Source organism: Budorcas taxicolor, chromosome 1 (genome assembly GCF_023091745.1).
Source record: "Budorcas taxicolor isolate Tak-1 chromosome 1, Takin1.1, whole genome shotgun sequence".
NCBI classification, from domain to species: domain Eukaryota; kingdom Metazoa; phylum Chordata; class Mammalia; order Artiodactyla; family Bovidae; genus Budorcas; species Budorcas taxicolor.
This window is the reverse complement of record NC_068910.1, coordinates 151,703,494-151,727,181: the sequence shown is the minus strand read 5'-3', so window position 1 is coordinate 151,727,181 and position 23,688 is coordinate 151,703,494. Positions and strand designations below refer to the sequence as shown.

Sequence of the window (23,688 nt, the reverse complement as noted above, 5' to 3'; positions counted from 1 at the left end):
GTCCACTATGGAAAACAGCATGAAGGTTCCCTAGAAAACTGAAAATAGGGTCACCATGTGATCCAGCAATCCCACCCTTGGCCATATATCTGGAAAAGATGAAAACTAATTTGGAAAGACACCCCCCTCCCTCAATGTTCACAGCAGCACTATTTAAAATAGCCAAGACATGGCAGCAACCTAAATGTCCACTGGCAGATGAATGGATAAAGGGGATATGGTGTATGCATATATGTATAAAGTGGAATAGTACTCAGCCATTAAAAGAATGAAATAATGCCATTTGCAGCAACATGGGTGGGCCTAGAGAGTGTCATACTGAGTGGAGTCAGCCAGAGAAAGACAAATAATATAATATCACTTATTTGTAGAATCTTAACAAATGATATAAATGAACTTATTTACCAAACAGGAACAGACTCATAGACATAGAAAGCAAATTTACGGCTACCAAATGGGAAAGGTGAGGGAGAGATAAATTGGGAGTTTAGGATTAACAGATACATACTACTATATATAAAATAGACAAACAACAGGATTTACTGTATAGCATAGGGAACTGTATTCAATATCTTGTAATAAACTATAATGGAAAAGAACCTGAAAAAGAATACATATATATATCTGAATTACTTTGCTGTACTAGAAACTAACACAACATTGTACATCAACTATGCTTCAATTTTTTTTTTTTGAAAAAGGCTTCCTTCAGTGAATTCAATACATCTATGTGTACATACGCATTTATTTACATCTCTTCTTGTTCCAGAAGAAGGACCTAAGGTGTTATAAAATCTATATATACCACCAACCTAGTAAGTGAATAAAGGGAGTAAAAATAAGAAATCAGGTTAGGGAAATGGGAGTCAGGAATGAAGCTAATAGATGGAACATGCATCATCAGGCTGATGGGCAGGGAGGTGGCGCAATTTGACTCTGGCCCTTTGTGTGGCTGATGTAAAGAGGGCCCTTGCTGTGACACACTTCACAATGTCCACAGAATAAAACAGACTGGGTGCTCAGGAATCACTCAGCTATTCTTGGTTTTGACCTGAGTAAGATCACCTTAGAGGACAGAGTGCAATCTAGTGACTAATGTTCTTTCTAAGATCCTCTGAGTATAAATGCAGCAACTCGTTTCTAAAGTTTCAGTATTTGCCAGTGGCAAAATGCTCTAATGCGGTTCAGAGATGGCAATTCTTCAGAGGTCAAAAGAGTACAATCCAGTTATGTGGCTCTCTCATGACTTATCTAAATGGTAATAATAATGATGATGATGGCAATGATAATGCTCAGACTAATGATGCCTACTAGGTACTGAACATCAGTTCTGTGCTAGGCAATTACATTTAACCTGCACAATAATCCTGCAAGATAGATAATACCTCTTTTATTTTTTCATCCAAGTGAAGAAATTGATGCTCAAGGTTATGTGCCCAGAGTTACAAAACCAGTAAATGGCAGAGCTCTGATGTGAACCCAAGTTTGTCAGATTCTAAAAGCCTGGCTCTGAGAATGAGAAAGGGTTTACATTTTTTATGTTGTTTAACACTAACATTAATTTTTATTTTCCCTCACTTAAGAAAAGTAATACCTGTTGATTTAGAAAACAGAAAATAAAAACCACCCGAACTTTTATTACTCAAAAGAAATAAAGGTAATTTATGCTCCGTGTTGATGGGGGAACAGATAGAGGATATACACCTGAAAGATAATAAGGAATCACGAGAGAAGAAGCAAGACATTCCAAACTTTAAACCCATCCTTTGAAGTTTTCCTTTTTTTTTCAAACTAACTTTACTTGTAAATTAGGTTTGGAAAGTCTGGATTCTTGGTTGTGCTTTGCCAAAAACTGGCCCTGAGACCTTGTTGAGTCATTCTCTGTATTCCTCCGTTCCTAGCCATGGTTATTTTCCTCCTTACCTGGGAAATGAAGGGTTCCTTTTTTTCCTTACCTGGGAAATGAAGGGTTGGACTGCTTACGTTTCTCGAAGAGTTGCTCTTGGGGGTGTTAAAAACCCAGATGACTTGACCTAACTCCAAATCGATCAATCTCTGGGAGAGGAGCCCAAGAATCTACATTTTACAAGATGCCCTAATAATTGCTGTTCTCTAATGACTAAGAAACATGGAGGCGGACAGTTCCTGTCTCAAGAGCCCTGAGGATCTGAAGATCTGAAACTCACCCTTAACCGGAGGAGATTACTTCACAAAAGGAGGTATTTTTACTGAGAAACAACCTTTCAGATTAGTTAACCTCAGCCCTGAGTGTGACTCTTAGCATTAGCCTGCTGCCATACTTCACCTGTAGGCGCCCAGATTGATACAGCTTATCCCCAGGTTGTATCTGGACCGGATGAAGCCCGGCTGAATCTCCAGTGCTCGTGTATAGGCCTCCACAGCCTCCTCGCTGCGGTCTCCATTTGCCAAGGTTGCCCCAAGACGGTTCCATAACGAATAGTCCTGATGAAAAAATTTGAGCTCTCTTAACAATTTGTACAAGCCACAATGACACAGTATTCCAATAGTCCTGGTTGAAGGATGATAGCTAAATATGTATCAGTGCTAATGGACAAGGACCATGACTGGTGAATTACTCAAAAATCTTTATGCACAACCCTCTGAAATGACTTTTATTCATTAAAGAACAGCTACCATTTGATGCTATCAGGCAATTTGTGTTTCTATTTTAGGTCTCTTAAGTATTAACATCCACAGTAGCATATCATTAGTACTGATCACTTTAAACCACTGGATTCAGGGAAATAAAGTGTGGCAGAAATGCACAAAATGTAACTTGTGGAAACTTACTTATAACAGAGAATCTTTTGGTTTCTTGCTATGCACTTACCTCTGGTCGAACAGTTAAGGCAGCATTAAATGCGTCTATTGCTCTATTAAATTCTCCACTCAGGTGGAATAGCACCCCCAAGCCTGTCTGCAGATCTGGGTCAATCACATCTCCATTTTGGTGGGCAGCTTCCAGGTATAATTCCTTCACTCCTTCCAGAACAGAGCTACAAGGAAAACAAATCAGATTTGTTGGCCAAATAGTCTGAACACAAATGATTTACTTTTTCCCATACCTAATTCTCAGTCTTTATAAAACCTGGCACACTGGTATTTATTGTAAGTTATTTATATGCCCGAAGCATTTGGCTTTGATATATGGTATTCAGATAAACATCTAGGAGTGTCCACAAGTAGATCATTTGTCCAAAGTTTGGTTCTGGTCTCTGATCAAACTTTTCAGTCAGTGCTGCTTTTCAGCAATATGCTACCCTACACACCATCCTGAAATGCGTGGTTGGAGGGCCTGAGGCTTGTTAGTTGCCCTGAAGCTGACTGACTACATGGATGTAATTTAACAAGAAGGATACCTATCAACTGGAGACTTAGACATCCTCCGGGTAAGGCCTGGAGATCCCTTCTTGCTCTTCACAAGGTATTTGTACTTTGGATTCTGCTTAATCCAGTTCTTTAAAGCTTCGCAAGCATCTTGCTGATGGCCGGTGTTAGTGTAACTCACAGCCAAGGCCATCAGAGCTTTCAAGTTGTTGGGCTGCAATTCTAAACACCTGAAAGAAGAAAATAAAAGCCAATTTCAGAATTTTCTGGAGCCAGAGTTTGAAGTTCTTTAGAAAAATTAAGGTCTTTATTGATAAAATGGTACAAAGCATCGCTAAATTTCTAAGTCTCTGGAAAATAACCATACTTATCTACATAAAAATTGGGACTTCTGCCCATTTTTAAGAGTCACAACTCCAGTCTTATGAGTGCTAGATTTGGTGATTTTAATGAGATGGTTTAAAATGTGGCTAATCCCCTCACATAATTTGGTAGTAATTAATTTATCTAATGGGAAGTAGGGAATATCATTAAAGCTGCTCCTAGCAACTAAACAACTGCTATCAATATATTAAATGTATCTTATCCAAAAAGCAAACTGACTTGAACTAAATTTGGATGTTAAGATGTAAAAGATTGTACAATGCTTTGTAAAGGAGAAGGAAATTCCCAGGGTTTCTAGACTACTAATATGGGTTTAGGAGGCAGAGGATCCCCCTCATGCTAACCCACTAGCCTCTGGCAAGGGCTTTTCAAACTTTGATGTGCAGGAGAATCATCGGGGGATCTGGTAAAATGTAAATTCTGATACAGTAGGCCTGGGGGCCAGCCTGAGGCTGTGCAGGTCCAACAGGCTCCCAGGTGATGACAATGCTGGTAATCTGTGGAAAAGACTTTCATGAGCAAGCCCTCAGTTCAGTTCAGCTGCTCAGTTGTGTCCCACTCTTTATGACCCCATGGACTGCAGCACGCCAGGCCTCCCTGTCCATCACCAACTCCCGGAGTTTACTCAAACTCATGTCCATTGAGTCAGTGATGCCATCCAACCCTCTCATCCTCTGTCATCCCCTTCTCCCACCATCAATCTTCCTAGCATCAGGGTCTTTTTCAATGAGTCAGTTCTTTGCATCAGGTGGCCAAGGTATTGGAGTTTCAGCTTCAGCATCAGTCCTACCAATGATATTTCGGACTGATTTCCTTTAGGATGGACTGGTTGGATCTCCTTGCAGTCCAACGGATTCTCAAGAATCTTCTCCAACACCATCGTTCAAAAGCATCAATTCTTCAGCGCTCAGATTTCTTTATAGTACAACTCTCACATCCATATGTGACTACTGGAAAAACCATAGCTTTGACTAGATGGACCTTTGTTAGCAAAGTAATGTCTCTGCTTTTTAATAAGCTGTCTAGGTTGGTCATAACTTTTCTTCCAAGCAGCAAACATCTTTTAATTTCACGGCTGCAGTCACCATCTGCAGTGATTTTGGAGCCCTCCAAAAATAAAGTCTGACACTGTTTCCACTGTCTATTTGCCATGAAATAATGGGACCAGATGCCATGATCTTAGTTTTCTGAATATTGAGTTTTAAGCCAACTTTTTCTCTCTCCTCTTTCACTTTCATTAAGAGTCTCTTTAGTTCTTCTTTGCTTTCTGCCATAAAGGTGGTGTCATCTGGATATCTGAGGTTATTGATATTTCTCCCGCAGTCTTAATTCTAGCTTGTGCTTCATCCAGTCCAGCATTTCTCATGATGTACTTAACTGCATATAAGTTAAATAAGCAGGGTGATAATAATATACAGCCTTGATGTACTCTTTTCCCCATTTGGAACCAGTCTGTTGTTCCATGTCCAGTTCTAACTGTTGCTTCCTGACCTGCATACAGATTTCTCAAGAGGCAGGTCAGGTGGTCTGGTAGTCCCATCTCTTTCAGAATTTTCCACAGTTTGTTGTGATCCACACAGTCAAAAGTTTTGGCATAGTCAATAAAGCAGAATTAGATATTTTTCTGGAACTCTCTTGTTTTTTTGATGATCCAACGGATGTTGGCAATTTGATCTCTGGTTCCTCTGCCTTTTCTAAATCCAGCTTCAACATCTGGAAGTTCATGGTTCACATACTGTTGAAGCCAGGCTTGGAGAATTTTGAGTATTACTTTGCTAGCGTGTGAGATGAGTGCAACTGTGCAGTAGTTTAAGCATTCTTTAGCACTGCTTTTCTTTGGGATTGGAATGAAAACTGACCTTTTCCAGTCCTGTGGCCACTGCTGAGTTTTCCAAATTTGCTGGCATATTGAGTGCAGTACTTTCACAGCATCATCTTTTAGGATTTGAAATAGGTAAACTGGAATTCCATCACCTCCACTAGCTTTGTTCATAGTGATGCTTCCTAAGGCCCACCTGACTTTGCATGAAACTAAGGGCCACCCAAGACAGATGGGTCATGGTGGAGAGTTCTGAAAAAACATGGTCCACTGGAGAAGGGAGTAGCAAACCACTTCAGTATTCTTGCCTTGAGAACCCCATGAACAGCACGAAAAGGCAAAAAGATAGGACACTGAAAGATGAACTCCCAGGTCGGTAGGTGCCCAGTATACTACTGGAGATCAGTGGAGAAATAACTCCAGAAAGAATGAAGAGATGGAATCAAAGCAGAAAAAACACCCAGTTGTAGATTTGACTGGTGATGGAAGTAAAGTCCAATGCTGTAAAGAGCAATACTGCATAGGAACCTGGACTCTTAGGTCCATCAATCAAGGCAAATTGGAAGTGGTCAAATGGGAGATGGCAGGAGTAAACATTAACACTTTAGGAATCAGCAAACTAAAATGGACTGGAATGGGTGAATTTAACTCAGATGACTATTATATCTACTACTGTGGGCAAGAATCCCTTAGACGAAATGGAGTAGTCCTCATAGTCAACAAAAGAGTCCGAATCTCAAAAATGACAGAATGATCTGTTTATAAAGCAAACCATTCAATATCACAGTAATCCAAGTCTATGCCCTGACCAATAATGCTGAAGAAGCTGAAATTGAACGGTTCTATGAAGACCTCCGTTGCAGATGGTGACTGCAGCCATGAAATTAAAAGACGCTTACTCCTTGGAAGAAAAGTTATGACCAACCTAGATAGCATATTCAAAAGCAGAGACATTACTTTGCCAACAAAGGTCTGTCTGGTCAAGGCTATGGTTTTTCCTGTGGTCATGTATGGATGTGAGAGTTGGACTGTGAAGAAGGCTGAACGCTGAAGAATTGATGCGTTTGAACTGTGGTGTTGGAGAAGACTCTTGAGGGTCCCTTGGACTGCAAGGAGATCCAACCAGTCCATTCTGAAGGAGATCAACCCTGGGATTTCTTTGGAAGGAATGATACTAAAGCTGAAGCTCCAGTACTTTGGACACCTCATGAGAAGAGTTGACTCATTGGAAAAGACTCTGATGCTGGGAGGGATTTGGGGCAGGAGGAGAAAGGGACAACCCAGGATGAGATGGCTGGATGGCATCATGGACTTGATGGACGTGAGTCTGAGTGAACTCTGGGAGTTGGTGATGGACAGGGAGGCCTGGTGTGCTGCGATTCATGGGGTCGCAAAGAGTCGGACATGCAGTCCGACTGCGTGAACTGAACTGATGAAGACCTCCAAGACCTTCTAGTGCTAACACCCCAAAAAGATGTCCTTTTCATTATAGGGGACTGGAATGCAAAAGTAGGAAGCCAAGAAATACCTGAAGTAATGGGCAAATTTGGCCTTGGAATACAGAATGAAGCAGGGCAAAGGCTAACAGAGTTTTGCCAAGAGAATGCACTGGTCATAGCAAACACCCTCTTCCAACAACACAAGAGAAGACTCTATACCTGGACATCACCAAATGGTCAATACTGAAATCTGATTGATCATATTCTTTGCATCCAAAGATGGAAAAGCTCTATACAGTCAGCAAAAACAAGTCTGGGAGCTGACTGTGGCTCAGATCATGAACTCCTTATTCCCAAATTCAGACTGAAATTGAAGAAAGTAGGGAAAACCATTCAGGTACGATCTAAATCAAATCCCTTATGATTATACAGTAGAAGTGACAAATAGATTCAAGGTTCGTGAAATCGTACAGGAGTCAGGGATCAAGACCATCCCTAAGAAACAGAAATGCAAAAAGGCAAAATGGTTGTTAGAGGAGGCCTTACAAACAGCTATGAAAAGAAAAGAAGTGAAAGGCAAAGGAAAAAAGGACAGATATACCAATTTTGATGCAGAGTTCCAAAGAACAGCAAGGAGATATTAAAAAAAAAGCCTTCCTCAGCGATCTATGCAAAGAAATAGAGGAAAGCAATAGAATGGGAAAGACTAGAGATCTCTTCAAGAAAATGAGAGATACCATCGGAACGTTTCATACAAAGATGCATACAATAAAGGACAGAAATGGTATGGACCTAACAGAAGCAGAAGATAGGGCAAGAATACACAGAAGAATATACAAAAAAGATCTTAATGACCCATATAACCATGAGGCTGTGATCACTCACCTAGAGCCAGAAATCTCAGAGTGTGAAGTCAAGTGGGCCACAGGAAGCATCACTACGAACAAAGCTAGTGGAGGTGATGGAATTCCAGTTGAGCTAGTCGTCACAGTACCTATATCAGTTGTTTAGGAACTGATAATGTATAACAAGTGTGTGTGTGTGTGTGTGTGTGTGTGTGTGTGTGTGTGTGTGTGTGTGTATTTACTTATTTATAAAGAGTAGGGAAAGTGAAAGTCTATTTGGTAGGGGCTGTTTTTCCATGGTTTAAACAGGGGCTCTAATCAAGTATCGTGTGATGCTATCCCCACCCAGTGAAGTCTAGAATTTTAGTCAGGGGATCAGGATGATGAAACTATCTCAGCAGATTCTTCGTAGACACTTGGAGTTAACATTATGCTGAGATTACTCTGAGTATGTTCTTCCTGAAGAAAACTTTCAGATGCTGCAGAAGGCTAGAAAGCTAAAAAGAACTATTGATTCAGTGAACCTACTTTATGACTGCTTTTGACATAGACTCTTGTGCCAATGAAGGTCGATTTGTAGATGGTAAAACACTGCGATTTAGCAACATTTTTTCTTCATACATTGTTTTCCAGAGCTAAATGTAAATAACATCTGGTGTCTCAGCACTGATCTTGGTCAAATTCTGTACAGTGTACTTAAGGGTCAAAAGACAAATCTGAAACAGCTGGAAGTCCTTTAACAAGTGACCACCTGGCCCGTGTTTTTGTGCTTAGTTTCATCTACCTCTGGAGGGCGACAATAGCTGCTTGTTCATTTTCATTCTCTGCTTGGGTTATCCCGAGGAATTGCCACGCCTACAAAAAAATAAAAAACAATGACTGATGTCAACGTTGCAAGAGGAAGCAAAATCAATCATGTGGTTTAGCTCGTTTGTTTACATGTGACAATGCCCTCTCTGCGGAGCACCCTGACTTGGATGTGGGTCTTGTAAAGGGAGAAACATTACAACATCACCTGCATTTCTTCATTCAAATTCTTTTGTGGCATCCAGGTCAAGAGTCACTGTCATTAGTTACAAACTCTAAGTATTTATTCTCTCCTGTGGCCCATGGAAACCTCTTGAGTCTCTGAGGTTTCATGATATTAGGTATCTTAAAACCAAACGATAAATTTATAAAAGTATGCATTTATCAGGAAAAGAGGTAGAAAAATAATTTAGGAATATAAGTAGTCAAAAGTTTACAATAAAGAATCGCAAGATGTACACAATAGAAGTAGTCTGCGTAAATGAAAGTCAAGCAGTTACTTGACTACTTGAGGTTACTTGACTACTAGAGGTAACAGGAAATTTAGGAACTAGGGGAAAGAACCCCACCCCCCACCCCGGTCACACGTGTTCACCACAATACAATAGTTAAAAAGCGTAAAACACATATAAAATGCAATACAATATACATATAATTTTATAGCCTACATTTACACTTTGTATTACATTGTTAATTCTTTCATGTTTTTATAAAATCCCCTTCAAAATCTATAATTTTGAATTTCCTTTGTTAAATGGATATCCCATTATTCCCACAACTAACCCCTTTACTGCTCTCCATTGTTTCTAATCCTTTGCTAAAGTCAGTTTGTAAAGAATATCTTCAAATAGATAATGTTTTTCACATCTGGAATGAAAGTTTTTAATATAAAAAATTCCACTTATATACCTTTAAGAAGAGTAATTCTCACACCATTACAAGCACAATGTACATCAATAAAACCTCTCATTACACACATTGTCCTCAGATTTGCCTGGGGTGTATCAGTTGTAGGGATTTAAAAAGGTTTGCATAACCCGCCCCCGCCTTTGAAATCAATGCTATGAACGTTCTGAAACAAAACTCTATGAAAACATACAGTGTCATCTTGTGTGCATGCTGTGCAGTAAGTCGCTTCAGTCATGTCTGACTCTTTGTGACCCCATGGACTGTAGCCCGCCAGGCTCCTCTGTCCATGGGATTTCCCAGGCAAGAATATTGGAGTGGGTTACCATGCCCTCTTCTGGGATCTTCCTGACTCAAGGATCGAACCTGGGTCTCATATCTTCTGAATTGGCAGGCAAGTTCTTTACCACTAGCACTACCTGGGAAGCCCAGTGTCATCTTAAAGTGCTGAAAAAATTGTATCAGTTTTTTCCCTCATGGGTTATTATTACACATCCGATACAAATTCATAAAAAAGTACTATTTCTCTCCCAGAATATTGGGGACTCTTTTACATCTTTAAATATACTCAGAGCAGCTTCTCTTTTGATTTCACCTTTCATACATCTTGCTGCTGCTGCTAAGTCACTTCAGTCATGTCCGACTCTGTGTGACCCCATCAACGGCAGCCCACCAGGCTCCCCCGTCCCTGGGATTCTCCAGGCAAGAACACTGGAGTGGGTTGCCATTTCCTTCTCCAATGCATGAAAGTGAAAAGTGAAAGGGAAGTTGCTCAGTCGTGTCCGACTCTTCACAACCCCATGGACCGCAGCCTACCAGGCTCCTCTGTCCATGGAATTTTCCAGGCCAAGAGTACTGGAGTGGGGTGCCATCGCCTTCTCCGTCATACATCTTAGAATGCTTCTGAAGATTGATGAAACAATCTTTTTCTGGGGGCATCTTCCTAGCCTTTAAGGGGTGTAGTATCATTTTCACCATTCACAGACCATCAGTTACCTCAGCCTTGGGGTCTCCGTTGATTCAGAAGTCCTGGTCCTTATCTAGGATCCATTAGTTACCAAGTGTACTCATTTTCTCAGTTGTGAATCTGGGACAATAATATATACCTTTCTATTAAGATTCCCAGGGTTGTTGTGACAAATGACATATTATGTATGAAAACACACAGCATTTAGAAATGTATGAAGGCATTATTTTGTTGAGGGGGTTGTAGTTTCCTATTAATGCAATGACTTTCTTTTCTAAATTGATTGATCTAAAAATTCCAATATTTTGATTCAGAATTTCAACTCTCAATTCAATCTCATTTCACCATAAACATTTTGAGTAACAAGATACTAGGGGCTTTAACTAGTAATTTGTTTATTTTTTCTTTCTGTACAAACTCGGTACAACCAATAATAACGATGAGGACTAAATACTGACATGTCAGGCACTGAACTAAGCACTTGAATTTCTATGAACTTACTTAATCCTCACAATACCCAATGAGACAGTTATAATTGTGATGTCCATTTCACATGTGAGGGAACCGAACCTTAGAGGGTTTAAACAGCTTGTCCCAGATCACATGGCTTGCTGTGCTGCATTGGTGGTATAGTGGTGAGATAGCTGCCTTCCAGATCACATGACTCACGGCTAATAGGTGGTAGAGCAGGAATTTGAACCACATGGTTAGGTAGCAGATTCCAGAGGCTTAACCACTGTTCTCTACTGCCTTCTCAGCACTGTATACAAATTTCTGCAGTTCCTCTGGGAATATCCCCATATAAGATGTTTTCTGAAAATTATAAACTAAGAAGGAAGCCTTTATACCTGCCAAAATCTTATTATAGGCCTTGGCAAGTGGGAGACTTAGTGAACCAAGATAAAGCTGCAGAAGCCTCTTTGGTGGTTTCCCAGTCTCCATGTCCAACAACCGTTCATGTCTCACAGAGAGGGGCCTGTCTCACATGCAAATCTGATTATGTCCCTCTCCCACAGTGGTTCCCCATGGCTTTCAAGATGAAGGTCAACTCCTGGCTGCTACTTTGTGTCTCCTCTCTTGCCCCTGTCTCCTCCTCTCTTACCATGGATCCAATGTTTCCTGTCTGCCACCCATGAACCGTTCCCTCTAAGCAACAGCTGGACCTCCTTATAGTTTTTAATTATCTCTCCTTCAAAACTCAGCTTTGGATTCACTTGGAGGGCAAGGCTGGGTCAGAACCCTTGCTTTCTGCTCTTCTAGCATCCTGCACATACTTTGACACCACATTTATTACACTGCACTGATTGATTTACTGGTCTAGCAGATAGATCACAAATCTGTCCTTTCAACTGGTCCATTTTTTTTTCCAGCTCTTCAATCCTTTAGCCCATGCCTGACACAATTCTTGGGACATAATACATGCTCAATAAATGCTAAGTGAGTAAATCAAGGGTGGGATATGGTGTGGCTCTAGACCCAGATGAAACCATACTCTGCCCCATGAAAACTACTGCTGAGCCTCCAGGTTGGCAGTTTTGGTTTTTCGTTTCTTGTCCTCACCTTTTATTTTTGGGCACTGTTGACACTGCAGAGGTGGTTAGAAAATAGGTACTTTTTGGCAACTTACAAACATGTATCAGACTTAGCGAGGTTAACTCCTTTGGGAAACTTTACTTGATGAAAATGCCACCTAGTAGGGCTTGCTGTCACCCTTTGTCTCTTGTTAGCACATGAAGACCCTTTCTGAGCCTGGCAGGATGAAGGGAAATGATACCTCTGCATCTCCAGGGTCCTGAAGAATTGCTGCCTCCATGAACAGGATGGTGACTGGCAGGTCCCCTTCCTTAAGCCTTTTTAAGCCTTCTTCAAATGCTCCAGGCCAATCTTTGAAGGGGTTTTCAGTATGAAAGTAATAACCCTATAACACAGAGAGGGGCCAACACAGATCCATTGATTTAACTCTTCATTGTTACGTTCAATCAGTTCTTTCTGAATTTGAATTTAAGTAAATTTATTTATTTAATTAATTTCAATGAATTTTAAATTGCTATTTTTTTCTTATTGTGACTGTAGTACATTTTCATGGTGTAAATGTTAGATATTATTTTGTTACTGAATAATATAAAAAGAAACAAAAAGATACCTGTAATGTTGCAACCTAAATATGATCGCTGTTAATTTTTTGGAGTTTGTTTTCCTTCTGATATTTCTTTTGTTCTTTTTGTTTCAGCCATTTACCCACAAGACTTTAAAAATATTGACTTTTAGGACAAACTTTTGCAGAATGCTGCCATGCACTCTCTTGAAATGTTAATACCACATACTGTACATCTGTTTATATACAGTGGCCCTTTGGAGGGCTATGAACTATTGTAACATCTAGGATATTTTTTCACCTTCTACTCATCAAACCAGTTTTTATCCCATTGTGGGGCTGTATCTCTCCGTTGAGAATGCATGTTTAAAAGTTATAGATTTTCTTCTGTTGCAAAAATTTAAATAATACAGATTATACAAATAATCTTCTAGTATTTTCTATGAGTATATAAGTTAAACAAGTCCAGGCTATAAAAGCAAGGTTGTAGCTTAAGCCCCATTTAATTTTAGTTATTAAAATTATTTATATTATGCTAAAAATTAATCAATCCTCTTTCGATGATCACTCAAGTTACTTTCAATTTTTATTGTTGTTATCATGAAGCTACGGTGAAAGTCTTATGCTCAAATCTTTGACTGCATATGATTATTATCTTCGGATATATGAGGCAGAATTGATTTTGAGAAAGTATGCCATGATAAACTCTCATCAGAAGTATCGGAGATATTATTTGTTGCGACCTTAGCAGCAAAGGCTATCATAAAAACCAATTTGATAGAAACAAACTAGTCTTTTTTTTTTTTTTCAAACTAGTCTGTTGATGATGCTACTAAGGTTTTTAAATACATCAAATGGAGACCTTCATTCTCCCCAGGTGTTTAGAAAGACAAAACTCTGTCAGAATCCATAGAGTATGACCAGCTTATGTAGTGGTGTTGGGGTGTGGGAGCCTGAGAGGGGGCGCTCAGATGCATGGGTTATAGCCCAGAGACTGATGTTGTACATCGGTGTTCTCTCTTCTCACTTACTTTCAATTTCTTTGTGGAAAATTAATGATTTTAATGAGATGGTTGATCTGATTTTGAGATTGCCTTGCCTTCTGTGGGACAGAGAATACTGGAAGGAGTAAGACATCTTAATGATTATGTAGATTGCTAATCCCCTAAAACCAGAGACTATTCATCTCGGTCCTCAGTACCTAGGGCCGAGTAAACAGTAAAATTTGTTGGATGGAACCAAATATCATGGAAGTTATTCAGAATTGAATAAAACTGAGAATTCTTCTACCATAAAGAACCATAACATTAACATCTCTCTATATATTTCCCCTGTGTAAGAAAATTCTATGTTTCCATCTCTTTTTATCTTTCAAGTCACTTAAACTGATTTCTCAGTGTTTTCTTTTTTTCCAGGCATTTTTAAAAGCATAAATCCTAGAGCAACTGGGGCTTCATGGGGGAATTTAGCTGGCTGTGGACTGTACTCACACATTTTTTGGGGCTCTGAGGAATCCCCTTGGCACTTGACCCAGCTGTGTGAAGTGTATCTTTTCCACTGAATTCTTTGCTAGCAGCATAAAGACTACCCGTGAAATAAAGCCTGAAGCCCCCCTTTGCAACCTCCCGCCCATTAATATCACTTTTGTCAGCTTATCGACATGGTTCGAGCATTGTGGGATTAGCCCAGCTCTTGTTCTAACTAGCCCTCAATGTTAGTTCAGTGACTGGCCAAGCTCTGGTTGGCTGCCAAACTGTCTTGACACCGATAAAAAATAGGGTGTTCCATTCCAGATTTGCCGCCTTCACACATTGCATGGTTACACTGTTTCCATCTGCTAGAATGTCTTCCAGGTCAGATTGATATTAAACAGTCTATTTAATTTTTGGATTTTTTTCCCCCCACAAAATAGTTATCAACTAATTTATAAAAATATGATCCAAAGAGGATAAGAAAACTGGTCAACATTTGAAAGAAGAGAAATGGTCACCTTCTCACTGGCTGAGATTGTAACCTGGTTCTGGGCTTCCTGGTTCTCCGATATCCAGTTCCTCCGGGCCATTTCTTCCCATTCTGCTTGCATCTTATCCCAAAACTCTGTATCTGACTAGAAGACAGGAGAAATGAAGACAGATGGATTTAAGAACACGCTATATCATTTGTTTTATTTCCAAGAGACAGTTTTTCTCACAGATAAAAATGACTTCTAGGGAGGAATAAAGTGTTCAAATTGGCCACATCCAATGACACTCATGGTTGAAGAGCTTCTGGAGGGCACTCAGCACTCAAGGTGTCAAAGAGTAGTAGCTGTGATTTTTCTCTGGGAGAAACATAGTTACCACCTGAAGAACCAAGATCATATAAAACCAAATTCAGCTAAAAATTCATTATTTGAATAGTTTCAAGTGTGGGTACCTGACACACATTTTGGGAAGGGCAGTCTCTCCTAGAGTTGCTGCCAGGCAATGAGATTGGAATGCAGAAGTAGGAAGTCAAGAGATACCTGGAGTAACAGGCAAGTTTGGCCTTAGAGTACAAAATGAAGCAAGGCAAAGGCTAACAGAGTTTTGCCAAGAGAATGTGCTAGTCATAGCAAACTCTTCCAAGAACACAAGAGATGACTCTCACGACCATCACTAGATGGTCAGTACTGAAATCAGACTGATTATATTCTTTGCAGCCAAAGATGGAGAAGCTCTATACAGTCAGCAAAAATAAGACCAGGAGCTGACTGTGGCTCAGGTGATGAGCTCCTTATTATAAAATTCAGACTTAAACTGAAGAAAGTAGGGAAAACCATGAGGCCTATTCAGGTATGACCTAATTAAATCCCTTATGATTCTACAGTGGAAGTGACAAATAGATTCAAGAGATTAGATCTGATACAGTGCCTGAAGAACTATGGACGGAGGTTTGTGACACTGTACAGGAGGCAGTGAGCAAAACCATCCCCAAGAAAAAGAAATGCAAGAAGGCAAAATGGTTGTCTGAGGAGGTTTTACAAATACCTGAGAAAAGAAGAGAAGTGAAACGCAAAGGAGAAAGGGAAAAATATACCCAACTGATTGCAGCGTTCCAGAGAATAGCAAGGAGAGATAAGAAAGCCTTTCTAAGTGAACAATGCAAAGAAATAGAGGAAAACAATAGAAGGAAAGATTAGAGATCTCTTCAAGAAGATTAGACATACTAAGGGAACATTTCATGGAAAGATGGGCACAATAAAGGACAGAAAAAATAAGGACCTAACAGAAGCAGAAGATATTAGGAAGAACTGGCAAGAATACACAGAAGAACTATACAAAAAAGGTCTTAATGACCTGGACAGTCATGATGGTGTGGCTACTCACCTAGAGCCAGATATCCTGAAGTGTGAAGTCAAGTGAGCCTTAGGAAGCATCACTACAAACAAAGCTAGTAGAGGTGATGGAATTTCAGCTGAGCTATTTCAAGTCTTAAAAGATGACGCTGTTGACGCTGTTAAAAGTGCTGCACTCAGTATGCCAGCTAATTTGGAAAACTCAGCAATGGCCACTGGACTTGAAAAGGTCACCTTTCATTCCAATCCCAAAGAAGGACAATGCCAAAGAATGTTCAAACTACCATACAATTTTGCTCATTTCACATGCTAGCTTAAAAGTCCTTCAAGCTAGTTTAAAAATCCTTCAAGCTAGGCTTCAGCAGTGCATGAACCAAGAATTTCAGATGTACAAGCTGGGTTTTGAAGAAGCAGAGGAACCAGAGATCAAATTGCCAACACCTGTTGGATCATAAGAAAAAAGCAAGAGAATTCCAGAAAAACATCCAATTCTGCTTCATTGACTACACTAAACCCTTAGTGTGGATCACAACAAACTGGAAAATTAAAGAGATGGGACTACCAGATCACCTTACCTACCTCCTGAGAAACCTGTAAGCAGGTCAAGAAGCAACAATTAGAACTGGATATGGAATACTGGACTGGTTCAAAATTGGGAAAGGAGTAAGTCAAAGCTGTATGTTGTCAGTCTGCTTATTTAAATTCTATGCAGAGTGCATCATGCTAAATGCCAGTCTGGATGAACCACAAGCTGGACTCAAGACTGGTAGGAGAAATATCAATAACCTCAGATAGGCAGATGATACCACGTTAGTGGCAGAAAGTAAAGAGGAACTAAAGAGCCTCTTGATGAAGGTGAAAGAGGAGAGTGAAGAAGCTGGCTTAAAACTCAACATTCAAAAAATGATTATGGCATCCAGTCCCATCACTTCATGACAAATAAATGGGGAAACAATGGAAACAGTGACAGACGTTATTTTCTTGGGCTCCAAAATCACTGCAGATGGTGACTGCAGCCATGAAATTAAAAGATGCTTGCTCCTTGGAAGAAAAGCGATGACAAACCTAGACACTGTATTAAAAAACAGAGATGTCACTCTGCTGACAAAGGTCTGTCTAGTCAAAGCTATGGTTTTTCCAGTAGCCATGTATGGATGTAAGAGTTGGACCATAAACAAGGCTGAGTGCCGAAGAACTAATGCTTTTGAACTGTGGTGTTGGAGAAGACTCTTGAGAGTCCCTTGGACTGCAAGGAGATCAAACCAGTCAATCCTAAAGAAAATCAACCCTGAATATTCACTGGAAAAACTGTTGCTGAAGCTCTAATACTTTGGCTACCCTATTCGGTCAGCCAACTCACTGGAAAAGACCCTGATGCTGGGAAAGACTGAGGGCAAGAGAAGGGGGTGACCGAGGACGAGATGGTTTTATGGCATCATCGACTCAATGGGGATGAGTTTGAGCAAACTCCAGGAGATAGTGAAGGACAGGCAAGCCTGGCATTCTCTAGTCCATGGGTCACAATAAGTCAGACAGGACTGAGTCACTGAACAACGACAATGAAGAATTAGAGTAGCTCCTTTGGGACTGGCTGGGCAGTGGCTTGGGAAGCAGCTGGCCATAGGCACAGAAAGCAACACTGGTTTATCCTACTCTGTGCCAAGCTCTGTGTTAGGAGAAAACTCAGCCTAGAGGGTTATGGTCAGAAAGCTAGGATTACACAGGTTCTGAACCACAGTCTGGTTTCTAGGCCTGTACTCATCACATTATGGCAAAGGTGTCCTCCTGGTGCTAAAGAATGAAGGAGACTAGCTTTGGGTGTGAACTCGACTGATCTTCAAGGTCTATAGCAGGATGATTTTTTGAAAAATAACACTGTGTTTTCCTCTTTATAACTTTCCTTTATGTCTTCCCAAGGGGAAACCAGGCCATTTGCTCTCCCTTACTTCAGGGGACTGAAGCAGACATTTTCTGCAAGATCTGTCCCTGGTTGGCTTCTATTTTACTAAGCCTGAAGAGAGCACTTGAGGTGTTCTGGAGGGAGGAAAAGGGGACAAGTATCTTAAAGACCTTAAGAGAGGAGGGGAGATTTCCAGGGACAGGAAAAGAGAAGGAAGGTGGTGGGTTCTGAGATAAGTGGGAAATGATGCTTAGCTTTTAAGGCTTTCCCTGGCAAACTGGCCTGACCTCCAAGAGAATGAGACAGGGTGTGCTAGGAACTCAGATCCTCACATTACAGAGAAAGAGATACAAACTGGACTTGGATCAACCCTTTGGGGCTTGGTTGGCTGTTAGAAGTTAGCATGATAGATAGGAAGTTGGAGACTCTGTCCTTGTTTTTGGCACCACATAAGCATTCCATATTTGGTGACTGAGACTAAGTGACCTGCTTGGAAACCACTATTTTCCTTAAAGAAAACAATGAAATGGGTACTGCTTGAACATCAGAGTTTGGAACTGAGATCCAATTTCTCTGCAAATCTCAGTTTCTATGATTCTAAATCTGTGACTTGCTGACATCCCATCAAAGGTTGCTCTTCATCTTTTAATCCTCCCAGTCTCACCCTCTACTCCACCCTCATGCCTGGGTGGTGGTTGTTCAGGGGTAAGACCTCGTTTTCAAAGTTGCTCTAAATGATAATGATAAGCATATTTCTTCTGAATATATACATGCCAGCCCAGTGTGATTAATCCCAGGCTACTAAGTAAATAGCACTTCTTTACTATGTCCAGAATACTCATTTCTACCACAGATGTGGGTTCTGTCCCATCAGTAGAGGTTTTCCCCTCAACAAAGGCTCAGGACAGCAGGCATCTTGGTAATGTATATCTGATATGCTAGAAGTCCACGGAATGGCCACCAGTTATCCAGCTTAAGGTTAGGAATAAAATTCAAAATGTCTCTTCAATGAGCCTTTCTGGTAGAAGACCAAATTGTGCAAACAGAATGATCTCAGTTATATAACAGCTAGATGAAAGACTAGAAGGAAATATCCTGCCATGTTAAAAGTAATCTGTCTTTCATACAGATAGCCAATAAACACATGAAAAATACGCAACATCACCCATTATTAGAGAGATGCAAATCAAAATTACAATGAAGTATCACCTCACATTGGTCAAAATGACCATCAGCCAAAAAAAAAAAAAAATCTACGAACAATACATGCTGGAGACGGCATGGAGAAAAGGGAACCCTCTTGCATTGTTGATGGGAATGTAGTTTGGTACAGCCACTATGGAGAATAGTATGGAGATTCCTTAAAAAACTAGGAATAAAACTACCAATGCATGCATGCTAAGTCACTTCAGTCAAGTCCAACTCTGTGTGACCTTATGGGCTTTAGCCCACCAGGCTCTTCGGTCCATCGGATTCTCCAGGCAAGAATACTGGAGTGGGTTGCCATGCCCTTCTCCAGGGGATCTTCCCGACCCAGGGATCAAACCTGGTCTCCTGCATTGCAGGCAGATTCTTTACCACTTGAGCCACCAGGGAAGTCCCCCAAAGTACCAAATGACCCAGCAATTCCATTACTGGGCATATACCATGAGAAAATCAAAATTCAAAAAGACATATGTATCCCAATGTTCACTGCAGCACTATTTACAATAGCCAAGAAATGGAAGCAACCTAGATGTCTATCAACAGATAAATGGATAAAGAAGTTGTGATATTTTATACACACACACACACACACACACACACACATACACAATGGAATATTACTCAGCCATAAAAAGGAACAAATTTGAGTCAGTTCTAGTGAGGTGGGTGAACCTCGAGCCTGTTACACAGAGTGAAGTCAGAAAAACAAATATTGTATATTAATGCATATATACAGAATCTAGAAAAATGGTACTGATGGACCTATCTGTGGGGCAGGAATAGAGATGCAGACGTAGAGAACAGATTTGTAGACACAACAGGGGAAGGAGATGGTGGACAAACTGAGAGAATAGCATTGAAACATATACATCACCACATGTGAAATAGATGGCTAGTGGGAAGTTGCTGTATAACACAGGAAGCTCAACCTGGTGCTCTGTGACAACCCAGAGGGGCAGGATGGAGCAGGGAGTAGGGAGAGGTAGCATATGTAGACTTCGGACTGGTTCACTCTGTTGGATGGCAGAGACCAACACAACATTGTAAAGCGATTATCCTCCAATTAAAAATTTTAAAAAAAGAGTGAACTGTCTTTGAATGAAGGGCTGATGGGTGATGTTTTTCCTGCTTCTTTATGCTCTTTTGTACTTCCTGAATTTTCTATGAGTATGCATTGCTTTTATAATTTAAGAAAGGTTAAAAATGATAAAAATTATCTTTCCTTTTTAAAATACCATGAAACCTGCACTGAAGGTTTCATTTTCATACTGAAGGGACTCATTTTCTTGAATAGGCTTTTAAAGATGCAGGTTCAGGTTGTCTGAATAGAAACAAACAGAAATCTATCAAGTGAATTTTATCATGTTTACTGACTCTCCTGAGCCCCCTGATGGGTGGTGTGAAGTGCCTATGACTTCAAGTATTTTCTAAGGCAGTTAAGTTCCCCTAGTGAGACTCCTTGGCATCTAAAGCTATTAAAAGTCTTTTGAATGAAAGAATGAGGAAGATTTTGTAAGGTATACTTCCAAATTACAAAAGTCACCTTTCCTGAAGTTTCAAATTAGAGCAGTAGATGCATAAAATTGCTGTGGAAAGAGAACCTCAGTTGAGGTGGGGCTGTCAGGCCCTAATTTAATGAGGTACACCAGGACTGACTGTTACCACTTAGAATAAGTCCTGCTGACTAATTAAAGTGCACCACACAGTTTCATTTAATTACAGAAGACTACTTTTAGCACAATCAATTTTCATCCAGTCTCAGAATCCAGACTTCATTCTCGTAACTGCAATTAACACTGCTTCTTTTTTTCATTCCTAATCAATTTCAGAAAAACCTGAAACACGTTTGAATTTTAAATATTTTAGACATGACTGAGGGGGTTTTATGTTTTGATGATTCTGTCAGCTGTTCTGCGATGCTGGTAGATTACTTTTTGTACGCTACAGGTAATATATTATATGCTTACACCAGAAACAAGCTATTGTTTGCAATCCATTTTCATTTAAAAAATAGTTTTCTGATGATAACAATGGTATTTTACTACAAACCTGGGAGATGCAGTATGGTGGTTAAGAACGGAAGCTGTCTCATCATGTTGACTTAGAAACAAATTCTGGCCCTATAGCTGACCTTCTACAAGTCCCGTAATATCTCCAGGTCTCATTTTCCTTATCCTTAAAATGAAGATAGACTAGTGGTCTTGGTTAGTCACTATAAGGACCAAATGAGGAAGTGTATCTGTGGCATAAAGCACATGGTAAATGTTCAGTAAAAGTAGGTGTGCTTACAAGTGTTTTTGTACCTTTGAGAAACATACAAAGAATGAAACAAAAATCACCCACAACCTCAAAGCTCAAATACACTTCTGTGAGTATGCTGGTGTTTTAATTTCTGTATATACATATTCTCTCCTAGATGCTTTTCCTCTCTATTTAAGTCTTTCTTTTCTACCTAACTATTAAAAAATAAGAGCAAGGTTAAGAAAATGCAAAAATGGAAAAATTGCAAAAATGCAAAAATTTTTCACTACTGCAAAAATGGACTGTTATATAGCAATTAAAACAGTACTTATGAAGAATTTATTACAACATGGGATAGGCCCTGAGTTATAATGTTCCTTGTTATGTAGTATGGTCACAATGATAGAAAACAGCAAGTAATGTGTGAGGGGAAAAAAAAAAAGACTAGAGAAATGCACCTACAGTTCATGGGTTTGAATGATGAGGAATTTGCCCCAAAACCTTTCCTTGCACTTTTTAGCATCTACCAAATCTTCTATTGCTAGCATGTGTTACTTTAGTGAAAAAGTAGGATTTTCTTAAAAAAGCTTCCATCCAACCTAGATGTCCATCGAGAGATGAGTGGATAAAGAAGTTGTAGTACATATATACAATGGGATATTACTCAGCCATAAAAGGGAATGAATTTGAGTAGGTTGAACAGAGACAGATGAACCTAGAGCCTGTTATACAGAGTGAAGCAAGCCAGAAAAAAACATATATCATATATTAATGCACATATATGGAATCGCAAAAAAATGGTACTGATGAACCTATTAGCAGGGCAGGGCTAGAGACAAAAACATATGGAATGGACTTGTGGACACAGCAGGGGGAAGAAGAGGGTGGGATGAACTGGGAGATTAGCATTGAAATGCATACATTAGCATGTGTAAAATAGATAGTGGGAACTTGTATAACACAGGGAGCTCACCCTGGTGCTCTAGACGGAGAGGGGTTGGATGAAGGTGTGAAAGGGAGGCTCAAGAGGGAGAGGATATATGTATACTTAAGGCTGATTCACATTGTTGTATGGCAGAAACCAACACAGCATTGTAAAGCAATTATCCTCCAATTTAAAAAATCTGTATAAAAAATTAACTCAATAGCAAAAACCAAATAATCAATTAAAAAATAGGCAGAGAATCTGAACAGATATTTTTTTCAGAGAAGACATACAGATGGTAATGTGGAAAGGTGCTCAGAATCACTTATTCAGTGAAATTAAAATCAAAAACACACTTGTTAGAATGGCTATTATCAAAAGGCAAGAAATAACAAGTGCTGGTGAGGATGTGGGGAAGAGGGAACTATTAGTGGAAATGTAAATTGATGCATCCACTATAAAACTGTATGAAGTTTCCTTAAAAAAAATTAAAAATAGAACCATTCTGTGCTGTGCTTAGTCATGTTTGATTCTTTGTGACCCCATAGACTGTAGCTTCCCAGGCTCCTCTGTCCACGGAGATTTTCCAGGCAAGAACACTGGAGTGGGTTGCCATGCCCTCCTCCAGGGGATCTTCCTGACCCAGGAATCGAACCAAGGTCTTCTGCACTGCAGGTAAATTCTTTACCAGATGAGAGACCAGGGAAGCCCAGAACTATTCTATAATTCAGCAATTTCACATCTGGGTATTTATCTAAAGGAAATGAAAACACATAACTTGAAAAGATATGTGTACCCCCATGTTCACTGCAGCACTATTTATAATAGTTAAGATATGGAAACAATTTGTATCAAAACAGATGAATGAATAAAGATGTTGTGGTGTAAACAAACAAACAAACCCCCAAACTTCCATCTTTTCAGTTTTGATTCCTCTGTGATGTCTTCCCCCAAAACCCTACACTAGAGCAATCTCTTACCTCTCTGAATTCCAAGAAGAATATTCTGGATCAGTGGTTTGGAAAAAGAGAGCTGTGTGCTAGAAGCTGCCATTATCCTTGTGAACTTGAGAAGTCATTTAAACTTATCTGTACATTATCTTTTGTCATTTGTAAAGTGAGAAGACTGAGTTCATTTGACAATAACTCAGGTTTCTTTGTCTGTACAGACTGACTCAGAAGAATAAGGTGGGGGGAGGGAGATCTTAGTCCAGAATCATCATTATTATTTTTTGGAAGGGGGCTTCTAGCCTGTTCACTGATCTCCAAAAACTGTACTTTAAAATATTTCTCTAAAAGTATACTTGACATTTTCCTTTCACTTTTTTATTGCAAAACTAGCAAACAAAAATTCCTAAGAACCATGACAAAATTAAATAGTAATTAAAATACAAAGAACAAGGAAATAAGCAATTAAACTTAGAACCAGGGAATTTTAAGGGATAGCAGCATATTATCAGCTCCCATTCACCAGTCTATTTTGGTCATTCT

The 23,688-nt window shown here is 39.8% G+C and overlaps 1 protein-coding gene across 1 annotated transcript in view; it reads right to left on the bottom strand.

Moving 5' to 3' along the window:
- The window catches only part of PEX5L (peroxisomal biogenesis factor 5 like), a 205,758-nt gene that overhangs the window by 6,232 nt on the left and 175,838 nt on the right, over positions 1-23,688 (bottom strand). Inside the window, exons 10-15 of the mRNA XM_052638244.1 lie at positions 14,601-14,717; positions 12,290-12,433; positions 8,620-8,690; positions 3,381-3,578; positions 2,852-3,017; positions 2,306-2,463 (exon numbers count right to left, since the gene is read on the bottom strand). Coding sequence (XP_052494204.1) covers positions 2,306-2,463; positions 2,852-3,017; positions 3,381-3,578; positions 8,620-8,690; positions 12,290-12,433; positions 14,601-14,717 — 854 coding nt within the window. The remainder of the gene's footprint in view (positions 1-2,305; positions 2,464-2,851; positions 3,018-3,380; positions 3,579-8,619; positions 8,691-12,289; positions 12,434-14,600; positions 14,718-23,688) is intronic.